General features: G+C 41.1%; 1 protein-coding gene across 3 annotated transcripts in view; it reads left to right on the top strand.

Annotated features, from left to right (window-relative positions):
- Positions 1–13,000, top strand: part of LRFN2 (leucine rich repeat and fibronectin type III domain containing 2) — a 453,859-nt gene that overhangs the window by 337,698 nt on the left and 103,161 nt on the right. For all 3 annotated transcript variants that reach the window (XM_066595376.1, XM_066595374.1, XM_066595375.1), the window contains exon 3: positions 5,764–7,157. In XM_066595376.1, the coding sequence (XP_066451473.1) occupies positions 5,785–7,157 (1,373 nt within the window). In that variant the 5' untranslated portion in view covers positions 5,764–5,784. The remainder of the gene's footprint in view (positions 1–5,763; positions 7,158–13,000) is intronic.

The raw sequence follows: 13,000 nt of genomic DNA, 5'->3' as shown, positions 1-13,000 counted from the left end.
GATGTGTGCACTGTGTGTTCTCCTCCTATTCACCCAGAGATCCTCCAGTTTTTGGAGTTATAACATGAAGCAAAACCTCAGGGGAGACTACTAGCACCCATGGCTACTCCAGTGGTTCCAGACCATTCATTGCACAGTCTTGATACTCCTTAGAACCTGGTTCTGAGTTCACTAGAGGACTGCAGCAGCAAGTGGACATCACCTTGAAGACATTTTAAAGAGGTTTTCAGTAGATTTAAAAAATGTTTATCTAGGGGAAAAATACAAAAATTGTAAAATCTATCGGCCTAACTATTTCCTCTTTGCTGACCCATCACTGGTGTCCTACATTCATTAAAGGGGTTGTCTCGCGGAGCAAGTGGGGTTATACACTTCTGTATGGCCATATTAATGCACTTTGTAATATACATCGTGTATTAAATATGAGCCATACAGAAGTTATTCACTTACCTGCTCCGTTGCTGGCGTCCCCGTCGCCATGGTTCCGTCTAATTTCGGTGTCTTCTTGCTTTTTTAGATGCGCTTGCGCAGATGGGTCTTCTCCCTTCGGCTCGGCTCGACAGCATCGGCGTTTTGGCTCCGCCCCTTGTACGCATCATCGCGTAGCTCATGACGTGTGCCTGTTCCAGCCTCCTGATTGGCTGGAATCGGCACATGTGACGGGGGCGGAGCTACGTGATGACGCGTACAAGGGGGCGGAGCCAAAACACCGATGCTGTCGAGCCGAGCCGAAGGGAGAAGACCCATCTGCGCAAGCGCGTCTAAAAAAGCAAGAAGACACCGAAATTAGACGGAACCATGGCGACGGGGACGCTAGCAACGGAGCAGGTAAGTGAATAACTTCTGTATGGCTCATATTTAATACACGATGTATATTACAAAGTGCATTAATATGGCCATACAGAAGTGTATAACCCCACTTGATTTCACGAGACAACCCCTTTAAGGACAATATTCATAGTCATCAGAGTAATGCAATGACCGGGACAGGGAGAATTGAGAGTTATTGGTTAGGTTGATATATTGGAAAGATTTTTTTTAGATTTAATTCCCCCGAGCCCCAAATAAGCAGTTTTTAACACCGGAAAACCCCTGTAAGTAGTATTTCTGAAAGTTGAGTCAAGGAAATCAAATTCTCAATGGTGCTCTACAAGACAAGGCGGCAAATGTTACAATGTTCTCCCTTTCATTGATCATTCATTGAGAATCACTAGGATTTGCTGCAAAGCTTAAACCTGGCAATATTTTGACATTATATACCCTGCAGCGTATATTCTCTGAATGAAGTGAGCAGAGGGACAACGGCTGTGCCAGGCAAAATGCCGGAAAATCCTCTCTGTTCTCTTCATTTAGGGAACTCCAGGCAATACTTATAACGGTTCTTTTCACATCAGCTTCCATCACAGGGTCCAAAATATAGCTGCATGCAAAATGATGGACAATTCGATGGAACCTAATGTACTCAATTATATATTGATTAATAGGGTCCATTGGGCGCCATTTATATCCCTGTTACAACATATCTGGAACTGCATTCTGGATTCTGTTACAGACTCCTCATTTACTGCTATCTCTGAAATACAATGGGTCTTCCATGTAATTCACTCATGAGATAGGTCTGCTCTTCACCTTGGCTAAGAGAGGGAAAAACCCTAAAAATACCCTAATCTGCCAGGAGTTTCTTTCTTCTCTAGTGTTCAATAGTTGATTGGCTGGGGTCTGTCACTCGAGACCCCGACCAATCAGTTGAGTGGGCGCATGCTTCCACTCCGACCTATGTGTATTTGCGGAGCTGACAGCATGCACTCGCTCAGCTGATCAGTCAGGGTCCCAAGCAACAGACCCGAGCCGATCAACTATTGACCTATCCTGATAAAAGGTCATCAATAGATTTTTCCTGGAAAACCTCTTGAAAGCACCTTCCAATTTCTGGACCAGGTTCTGCCTTTGAACCAGAAGAGAGGATATATTACCTTCACTTTCTCTTCTCAACAGTCAGTTTGGTCCACCAGTTCTGATTCCAATATTTGTCCATCCAAGATGGTCAACGCAATCATCAGACTACCTAATCCTTGTAGTGAATTGGTAGTATTAAACTACCAGTTCCCTCTACCTGTGCTTTGATTGGCCAGTGCTGATCACATGATCCGTTCTGGTTAACCAGAGAGCAGTACACAATGTGCATTGGCTAGATAGAAAATTGCAGTGGCCATCTTAAACAGCTGAGAACTGGGACCAGAATTAGCAGATCGAATGGACAACAGAAAACAAGTGCCCTTTCAGTCTCAAGAAAGAATTTGGCTTTAAGCTGATCATACAAGTTAGATGAATATCAGCAAAACCCACTGATTTAGGTGAGACCGGCAGACCATCAGAGTCTTGACTCTTCCCTGTTGGGGTCAAAGAAGGATTCAGCTGTTGGATTTCAGCATGCCCAACACTTTTGTTCTTATCAAAGAAGTTCTCAAAGAAGATAAGCCACCACCAGAGAGGGCTGGAGTGAGCAGGGGTGTCTGGCAGCAGCTTATTCCCCTATCCTTATTGATAATACATATATGCTTGGTGAAGCAAGTGTAGGGTTGTGTGGAATACCTGTTCAGCTAATAACTATCTAAGGTATATGGCCACCTTTAGGGTGTTTTTGATAAGGAATTTATTACTGTGAGTTCCAATGGGGAGAAGGACTGATGTGATGACAAGCTTTGTACAGCATATAAAAGTAGTCTAAAAGCAACACAAATACAGTAAATAAGTAGCAGCTTATGTAAAGTAGACCAAAGCAGACCCCCTTTAATTCGGCTTCAAAATTTTACTTTAATTAGCTTCTTATAGAATTCTACCCAGTTTGTTTAGGTGTGGGGTTTAGGTGTGGGATATGGTCAGCCACAATGGTAGCGAGAGAAAGGAAAGTCCATACAACACTGCAGAGGACAGAAGTGTCATATAAACAATATATAGGTGACAAAAAAGTAAAGAAATGAATACTATGCAATTAAATCTATATTCTACATTAAGAACTTGTGTCCTCTATTGTTTTCGATTGACGTACATGTGATACACAAATCAGACTGTTCGTATGTTTTACTTCTTGACAACTATAATTTGCAATTGTATGTTGTTGTTTTTTCCTTCTTTGGAAGCTTTTTATAAACTTAAAAAAAGTAAAAAGGGTTTAAAAAAAGGCTTGATTGACAGTTTCCATTCATTTTGGCAGGATCCACTTTATTACAGTAACCAAACAATACAAAGTTCCTAATTTACCAGGATGTATTCTATGCCTGTCCCCAACCACGTTGGAGTAAAGGTGGTTTCACATCTGCCTTGGGGGTTCCGGTTTCCTGCTCCAATCGGGGAGCTGGAAAGGGGAAGCCCTTGGGCCTAAAGGCTCCGTCTTATGACAGAACTGAACAATGCCGAACGGACCCCATTGACTATAATAGGGTCCATTTGCTTTCTGCCCAGCTGCCTGGCTTTTTGCACAGAAGACTTGACAAAATCCAATTTTTTTTTTTTCTACAAGGCTTTTTTGGACCTCTGTGTAAATCATGATCTTCATGCTGAAGATTAAAGGGATTTTTTCTACTTGTAACCTTTCTTTATTTATAAACTATCCTCAAGATAGGTCCAGATTGGTAGAGATCTGACGACCACCATCCTTGAGGATGGAAGACCACCTGGGATGTGTGGGGCCAACTCACATTCTCTGGAACTGTCAAGGACAGAGAGAGTTCGGGACTCGATCACCTCATGGTGGTCTTCTGTGGATTGATTAAATGGAAAAGAATTGGAGCCACTTATTTGGGGCAAAACAAATGTCTTTTTTACTTGCAGTTCTTAGGTGGCAATCTTGTAAAACACAAATCCTTTAGGGTGGAGGAAGCAGCACCAGGCTTTCTTGGGCAATAGTTTCTTGACATAGGTGGTTCTCCCAAGTTGGCCATACTGCATCATTCGGTGGGCACTCGATTTTGTTCCTCCAGGCACTTACTTCCAAAAAGAGGTCCAACATGCCTGTCTGTAGCCTTTGACCGATTAGATTCTTTTAGAGCCACTGTGCATTGCAAATACCACAGCTCAATACACTGTGCAGCAGCCCGGAATGGTGCTTCAACTTCAGACCCTCAGCCAATCTGATATTTATGACCTATCCTAAGGGTAGTTCATGATTAAAAGCCCCAGAATGCTTCATTCAACCCTTTTCCAATGTCTGCTGTACATGTGCGAAACATGTCGGGTGTCTGCTATGAAGCGGCTGACACCTGCCATCAACAGCCCCAATCAGCGATCATGCCGATCATGGTTGTTAACACTTTAAATGCCGTTGTCAATTCTGACAGTGTCATTCAAATGCCCTGATCAGCCTTTGTGGCTCGCAAACAGCCACCCTACAATGTAATGGTAAAGTGGGCATTTAACTGTCATGACAGCCTGGGGCTGCCAGGAATGATTGCATGCCTGTGGCACATGGCAAAACACAGTATAAAGCAATGCTATAGTATGTATGAAAAATAAAGGTCATCAATATCAGATCGGCTGGGGGTCTGAGCTTGCAGCATCATTTTCTATTGCATTATACTGTATGAGTGATCAAATGATTGTAAGTTCAAGACCCCCATAAGGACTAAAAAAAGTATAAAAAAAAGTTTTATGAATGATTAAAAAAAAAATCAAATGTATGAAAATGTTAAATCTGCCCCGCCTCTTTTTCCCATGTATCTCATCAATAAAAAAAAGTGATATAACTGCATTTTTTTGTCACGCCGCTTCCAAGAAAAAATTGAATGAAAAGCGATCCAAAAGTCATATATACCCCAAAATATATTAATAGAAAACTACAGGTCATCGTGCAAAAAACGAGCCCTCACAACCCAATTGACAAAAAATATAAAGGTTATGAGGGTCAGATGGAGATAGAAAGCAATTTTTTAAAGTCATATTACATTAAAAAAAAATTAAATACATTTTGTGTCATTATCATCATACTAACCCACAGAATAAAGTTAATGTGTAATTTTTACTCCACTGTAAATGCCGTAGAAGCAACCTTCCGAAAGATTGTGCAATTGCCTTTTTTCCATTCCTTCCCATTTAGAACTGTTTTTTTTATTTATTTTCCAGCAGATTATAGGGTATGTTAAAATGGTACCATTGAAAAATATAACTAAGGGCTTATTCTGACATGAGTATATCAGACGGGTTTTCACACCCGGCCGATATACACTGTCTCTCTCTGCAGGGGGAAGAGGTGGGCCGGCCGGCAGCAATGCACTGAGCTCCCGCCCTCTCTCCGCCCCGCACCACTATTTGCTATGGGAGGGTGGGACTGAACTTAGCTCCACCCTGCCCCACCCCTCCCACTGCAAACAGTGGTGTGGGGCGGAGAGAGGGCGGGAGCTCAGTGCACTGCTCCCTGCCCACCCCACCGCCTGCCCCTGCAGAGAGGGACAGCGTATATCGGCCGGGTGTGAAAACCCAGCTGATATATGCACATCGGAATAAGCCCTCAGCCTGCAAAAAAATAAGCCCTCATGTAGCTGTGTAACTGGGAAAAAAAAGAGCTATAATTGGGGAGGAAAAGAAGAAAATGAAAAAACAAAAAAGGGCTGCAGTGTGCAGGGGTTAATCCAGATTATACAATAATATTTTAATTAGCACATATACTTTATAAAAACCAAGAATCTTATTGATATTATTGTCAGTAGAAGAGATGTGTGCCAGTAAAATATATCGGTATTAAAGCCTTCTTGTCTTCTGTCGTTGCAGGTATTTCTTTCTGGACTTACAATGGAAAAAATCCTCTGCAGTCTTCTGGTGTTTGGAATGGCAGTAGTGGTCAACTCATGTCCAAAATACTGTGTCTGTCAAAACCTGTCAGAATCGCTAGGAACACTGTGTCCTTCCAAAGGCTTACTTTTTGTACCGATAGACATTGACCGAAGGACAGTTGAACTTCGCCTCGGAGGTAATTTTATCATAAGCATCAACCGACAAGACTTTGCCAACATGACGGGTCTTGTTGACCTTACGTTATCTAGAAATACCATCAGTTATATCCAGCCGTTTTCTTTTGTGGATCTTGAGAGCCTTCGATCTTTGCATTTGGACAGTAACAGGTTGACCAATTTAGGAGATGACATATTTCGAGGACTTATCAATCTCCAACACTTGATCATGAATAATAACCAACTCAATAGTATTTCAGATGATGCTTTTGAAGACATATTACAGACTTTGGAAGACCTTGATCTTTCTTACAATAATCTTAAAACAATTCCTTGGGATGCCATACGAAGGATGATAAATTTACATCAGCTCAGTTTGGATCACAATCTTATATATTACATTACAGAGGGAACATTTCAGGACCTCCATAAGTTGGCCAGGCTTGATTTGACTTCTAATAGGCTACAAAAACTACCTCCGGATCCAATCTTTGCCAGGTCTCAGATGTCTATGATTTCTGCGACACCTTTTTTGCCACCTTTGTCTCTAAGCTTTGGGGGTAATCCACTTCATTGTAATTGTGAACTACTATGGTTGAGAAGGCTTGATAGGGAAGATGACATGGAGACTTGTGCATCCCCTTCCGCTTTGAAAGGAAGGTATTTCTGGTATGTTCGAGAGGAGGAATTTATTTGCGAACCACCATTAATTACTCAACATACTCAGAAGTTGCTTGTTTTGGAAGGCCAAACTGCTTCCTTAAAATGTAAAGCAGTTGGAGATCCAGCACCAGTTATCCACTGGGTTGCTCCAGATGGACGCCTGATTGGAAATTCCTCCAGGACAATTGTCTATGATAATGGCACTTTAGATATCTTAATAACCACATCCAAGGATTATGGGACTTTCACTTGTATTGCGGCAAATGCTGCTGGAGAGCTAACAGCACCGGTTGAGTTATCCATTGTCCAGCTGCCACATCTCAGCAATGGCACAGGTCGTGCTGCACCGCCTAAATCACGACTGTCGGACATCACCAGCTCTAGCAAAACTACCCGAGGGGAAGTCAAGACTGTCCCGGAGAGGGCTGTTGTGGTGTCAGAGGTGACAACTACTTCTGCACTAGTTAAGTGGTCAGTGAGCAAGTCTGCTCCCAAAGTTAAAATGTACCAACTTCAGTACAATTGCTCAGATGATGAAGTTCTAATCTACAGGTAAAGTACAACTTTGAACATTTTTGCAAAAAGGTAAAAACATTCACAAAAAAGGTACAAAAAATATCTTTCTTATGTATCCACATTATAATGTAAAATGTTTTTACATTCTCATAAGAAGACTTAAAGGTAAGAAGAACTGAATTTTTTTTCAAAAACTATATAATATTTTAAACATTTTTTTTCTAGATCTATTAGGTGGCTTAAGAAGGAATGAAAATCTGTAAACAATGAGCAAACATATGACGTAATCTCTATAGTATACCAGAATGTATATTGTCTCGGTGGGAGGCAACCTAGGAGGTCATGTGTAAATGTGTAAAGGTCATCATACTGTCCCGGTGACATGGAAAGCTTATGCATATAGTAGAGGTACCAAAACAGCAAAAAATTAGATCATGGAAAACTTCGTAACATTTCCTTTCAGCAAGAAGGTAACATTGATTGACTGACTGAACCCAGTATTGTTGGGGAATGATGACCAAGTTGCAGGTCTCCACCCAACAACATCAAACATGCTATTGGAGCATAGTAAAAGGGGCTCAAAAGATTTACATGTGGAATGTATCCCTGACAACGTTCAGTATGTTTTTGACTCTGACAGTTTAGTGTTGTCAAATGGACATAGTATAGATTTAAATGGGTTTTCCAGGAAAAATCTATTGCTCACCTATCATCAGATAGGTCACCAGTAGTAAGTCGCTGGGGTGGGGACCTAGTGTTGGGCTGATTACCCAGCCAGACGTCAGCAACAGGAATAATAGTGCCATAACCAGCTTTACTCCCATGGAAATTAATTATACTTCCGCGCCCGACCCTGGTGTCGGAAGAGAAGTCCCGGAAATGTAATAGCTGGCTTCAGCTCCCATTGATTTCAACATGAGTGAAGCCAGCCATGGCACTTACACTCCTGTCCCCAATGATGAAGTCTGGCCCTGCTGCATGGTCAGTGAGGTGGGAAATCAGTTAATCATCTTAGATCCAGATCGGCAGATCCCCAGTGATTAACTATTGATGACCTATCCTGATAGGTCATTAATAGTTTTTGTCTGGAAACCCTCTTTAAATTGCCATTCTTATCAATGTCCACATCCTGCCCTCCACCATTTAAGTATGTGGACATTGATATGGATGGTGACTTCCATCTACAGTGTGTCTAAAATAACACCAGGGTTGTGGAAATAGAGGGTAAAAAGGTCCCTCTGCCATAAAAATACACCAGAGTTATAAAATAGACAGGGGCCTTAATGCACATTTTGCATTGGGGCCCAGGGACAACCCTGAACTGCTAGAGCACATGACATGGGTATATGGCCCCAGCCAAGGAATGTATAGGTGCAAAGAATTTAGACCTGAAACTTTAATCAGATGAAACTTTTAACCAGTTTTTCACATCTTTGGTGGACTTCATATAAAATTTATAGAATTCTGTTCATTTTGGTTGTCTTGTCTAAGTTGACTAATTAAATTGTCGAGAAGTATTTTTCTATTATTAATTGCATTGTAGTACATAATATGATTTGACCGTGTGAATTGTTGGGCTTATACTTTAAAATGACACCCCTCTTGTACTCTTTTAGTGAGTTCACCATCATCACATCCTCACACAGAGAGTTTCATAGGGTCACTGCTCTTACAGTATAGAATCTTCTTCTATGTTGGTGCATAAACCTTCTTCTAGATGTAGAGGTTTCGATAAGTTCTCTGAGTATTGTAGTCCACCCTCTTCATTTATTAATTTAGTTGCCCATCTCTGAACCCACTCAAGCTCTGATATGTCTTTTTTGAGAACCAGTGCCAAAAACAGTCCACAATATTTCATGTGTGGTCTGACTAGTGATTTGTAAAGAGGAAGAACAATGTTCTCATCATGTGCTCCTAGACCTCGTTTGATACTCCACACGATCCTATTTGCCTTAGCAGCAGCTGCCTGACACTGGTTGCTCCAGTAAAGCTTACAGTTAACTAAAATCCCAAAGGCCTTTTCCATGATGTCAGTTTCCCTAGTGGTTTCCCATTTAGTTAATATTTTTTTTAAATATTGGCACTACATTTGTTATGCACCAACCCATTAGAACAAACCCTATCACTACTGAGTCCGTAAATATAAGAAACAATGTTTTATCCATCAGATTACTTGATTCCCTTAGCACCTGGAGGTGTATGACATTGGGAGGCTGTGATTTGTTCAGTCTATTGTAATCTTTTTCAGTTGGCTTTATAATTCTTCCTCAGTTAGACTGGTAACACTTAATGGAGAGTCTACTTTATCACTCTGCATTTCACCTTACAATGGAGAAAATAAAGACTATTTAATAGAGTTGCTTTCTCTTCTTCATCCTCTACAATTCTTCCCTCCAGGTGCACTATCAGATTTTAGCAATTGCCACCCTTAATTCCAGCTAGCCAGATGATCGTCTCCCTCCACCAGTCATGTGGCAGCATCTTGTGAAGCTACATGAATCATCCTCCTCCTGGCTCTGTCTCCTATTCCCCAATTCATTGGAACACCAGAGAGAAGAAGATGGAGATGGGAGGAGGATGACCTCTCAGCTCCCATCAGGCCAGTACACGTTGGTATACCTTTTGATTGTATGGAATAGCATAGTACACCTTGATATTGAACTGCTTGGTTCTGGTGCTGTATTATGTACAGAAGTTGGTTCTGGTGTTGTGTATATGTTATCAGCTTGGTTCTGGTGCTGTATCATGTACTGAGGTTGGTTCTGGTGCTATATATATATGTTATGAACTTGGTTCCGGTGCTGTATTATTTACTAAGGGTTGGTTCTGGTACTGTATATATGTTATGAGCTTGGTTCTGGTGCTGTATTATGTACTGAGGTTGGTTCCGGTGCTGTATATATGTTATGAGCTTGGTTCTGGTGCTGTATTATGTACTGAGGAGGGTTCTAGTGCTGTATACATATTTTGAGCTTGGTTCTGGTGTCGGTACTATATTTATTCTCTGAGATGTTCTGGTGTTGGGATGCTACTGCTTTCTCCCCAAGCAGAATATAAACTGCTCATCAGTGCAATATTATATATTATATGCATACAGTATATAATTTTTTACTTATGGTGAGTGGGAAGCACCAAAAAGAATTCTGTACAGAGTGCCATGTAACCCAAGTCCAGCTCTGGTACTTTGTCTGCATGGCCTTCACATAGGCCAATTCAGACTTCATTAGGGAACAAACGCACATTCATATGATCATTCATCCCAATAGAATATTATCATTGTTGACAGAACATACTATGTTTGAAAGATGCCACCACCTGACAAACAAGTGTTTGCTCATTCATCCAATGACAGGCGACATTATCAGAGAGGATGATTACCTGGCAATCCAATGTTCTGGTCCTATATTTGCCCTGTGTAAAGAGCCTTTTAGTTGCTACATTCCCTATTAGTAGAAAGTCCATTCTGTGGTTCCTTCAATGCAAGTTGTATTTAGTGTGACCACCATATTCAGAATGAATGAGGGTAACCAGAAAGATGCTATACGCCAGAACACAAGACAGGAGGAATCAGTTGAAAGTAGACATACAGTTCTCCGAACATATGAAACAAGTGTTAGCAGCAGAAGAGGGGGTAAGATTAGTGTTGAGCGAACCTTTGAAAAGTTCACTAGGCCACTTTACCGAATTTCTGCCAAAAGTTTGGTTCAAACCAAACCAAAACTTCACCAAAACCCCTAAAACTGAGGTATAAAACTATCTAAGAGGCATAAAACTCCTACTTCTTCTTCGTCGTCTCTTCCTTCTTCTCCTCCTCCAGTGGCTCAGTGGTTAGCATTGTTGCCTTGCAGCACTAGGATCCCTGGTTCCTATCTGACCAAGGACAACATCTGCATGGGGTTTGTAGATACCTACACATACATCTATGCAAATGCTGTCTTGGTTAGATTTGAACCTAGGTTCCCATTGCCGCAAGGCACCAGAGCTAACCACTGAGCCCCATTTATTGAGAACAAACTGAACTTTTAGCAAAGTACAGCCTCATACTGTTTCAGTTCGATCAACATTAACTGAGAACCATCAGAAAACTAGTCTAATCACTGCAGAACACTGTCTGAAGAGGTTAAAGGTTGGGCAACCACTGCTGCTCTTCCTGAACCGGGCGGCAAAGGTTGCTCTTTTAATTGTAGATATCTATGCTTATGGGCAAAAAAATCCTAAAAAGCAAGTAAACAGAATAAGACGACTATGGTATGATCATTGACCCAAGAGTTTAGGCTCAGTTTATGCTTTCCTAGAGGACATCATGAGTGTTGTGTGTCGGAGGCTCGTTATATCTGGGACTCGTAATGACACCAGTTTGAAAGGAATGACAATATTCGCCATATTGGGTTATTTTTTCCATCCTTGCGCTGATTGTGAATCACATGTTTCCAGAATCTGCTCCACAGAATCATCCCAGATTCCAATCTCCATTATAATCAGATTGGCAGACGCGTTTCACACCAATTTAAATTCCATTTAATACATAATTTAAATCCTAATTTACTCATCACCAACAGATTCCCCGACTGTAAATATTACATAGCCTTCCTTTCTTTCAAAGTGAGAGCCGGGCACAATTTCATTTTCTCTTAATGTCTGGGGAAAGTCAATTAAAATTAATCGTTTTAATCAACAGTATTGAGCATTACTTTATGCCTAGTCTCCACCTACAGACTTATATAGAAATTAGAATATGAAAATAAATATTTCTTGTGCTGCTTCACAGATCAAGGAAATGTTAAGGTGTAGATAGAACTCATGCCAGATAGTCGTCAAAGACATTTAGTATCCTCAACTGAAGTTGTTGATTGTTTTGTAGGCAATACCCTGCCTGGCCATTAGGAGTGCTGTTAGAAATATTGGCGGCACAAGGCAAAGAGAAGATTCATTCAGGCACAGGATGTAAACAATTATATAGTGACACCTGGTGGTAGGAATGTAAAGCACAATCATTTATTGCAAGACTCTCTTACAAATTGCATATTTTGTAATGGTGCTTTGACACAGGATGCATCTAAAGTAAAACGTAGCATTACGGGTATCACATATGTCAGTCAGCAATTTATAATTTCACAGATTCGAGTGGCAAGACGTTGCATAGCATTATATACATATTGGGGGAAATTCACTAAAAGCTGCATCTCTAATGCCTGTCTTAGTATAATTTCCGCTGGCGCACAATGCGACCATTGTAAGAATAGGCGTGTGCCTCTTCATACTATATATTATACGCATCCTGGCTTCTTTGTTCGATAGCACAGAAATCTATATTTTTGGTCTAATTTATGCCGGTGTCTGGTATAAATTATGTATGCATAAATGTGTCTGGGTGGCCACGCCCCCTATTTCCCCATTTTTTTTTACAAAAGTGGTGAGGGAAGCAAAGAAAGCGAAAATGTTGCAAAATTATTGCACAAATTGCCAAAATTTGTCACTTTTCAGTAATCCACTGAAATGGGTTGTATGAGAAGATTTAAAGGAAGGGTTCACTTTCTGTGCAGACGCAACACCTCCCTATGTTTGGTATTCAAGTGGCTGGGGCTGAGCTGCAGTACCAGAAACGACCAATCAACCAGAATGACACAATTTCTGGAAAACAAACATGCTTTCATCCAAATGTCCTTCAAGCTCTGGAGGTCAATGTCTTAGACAAAGCCATGGCCACAAACCCTGTACATAGACTCTATGGTTGAGCACTACAGATGTATAAGCCCTCCATGTGCCCCCATATGGGGACAATGCAAGGTACCATACTCACGCCGTGTTCTCAGTCTGTAATAGCCCATGGAGAATGTATAACCAATCTGTAATACAATTGTCACCTGTGTGCATGAGAA

This window comes from Eleutherodactylus coqui, chromosome 3 (genome assembly GCF_035609145.1).
Source record: "Eleutherodactylus coqui strain aEleCoq1 chromosome 3, aEleCoq1.hap1, whole genome shotgun sequence".
Taxonomy (NCBI): Eukaryota; Metazoa; Chordata; class Amphibia; order Anura; family Eleutherodactylidae; genus Eleutherodactylus; species Eleutherodactylus coqui.
The sequence above is the reverse complement of the archived record's forward strand: the minus strand, read 5'-3'. Positions and strand labels throughout refer to the sequence as shown.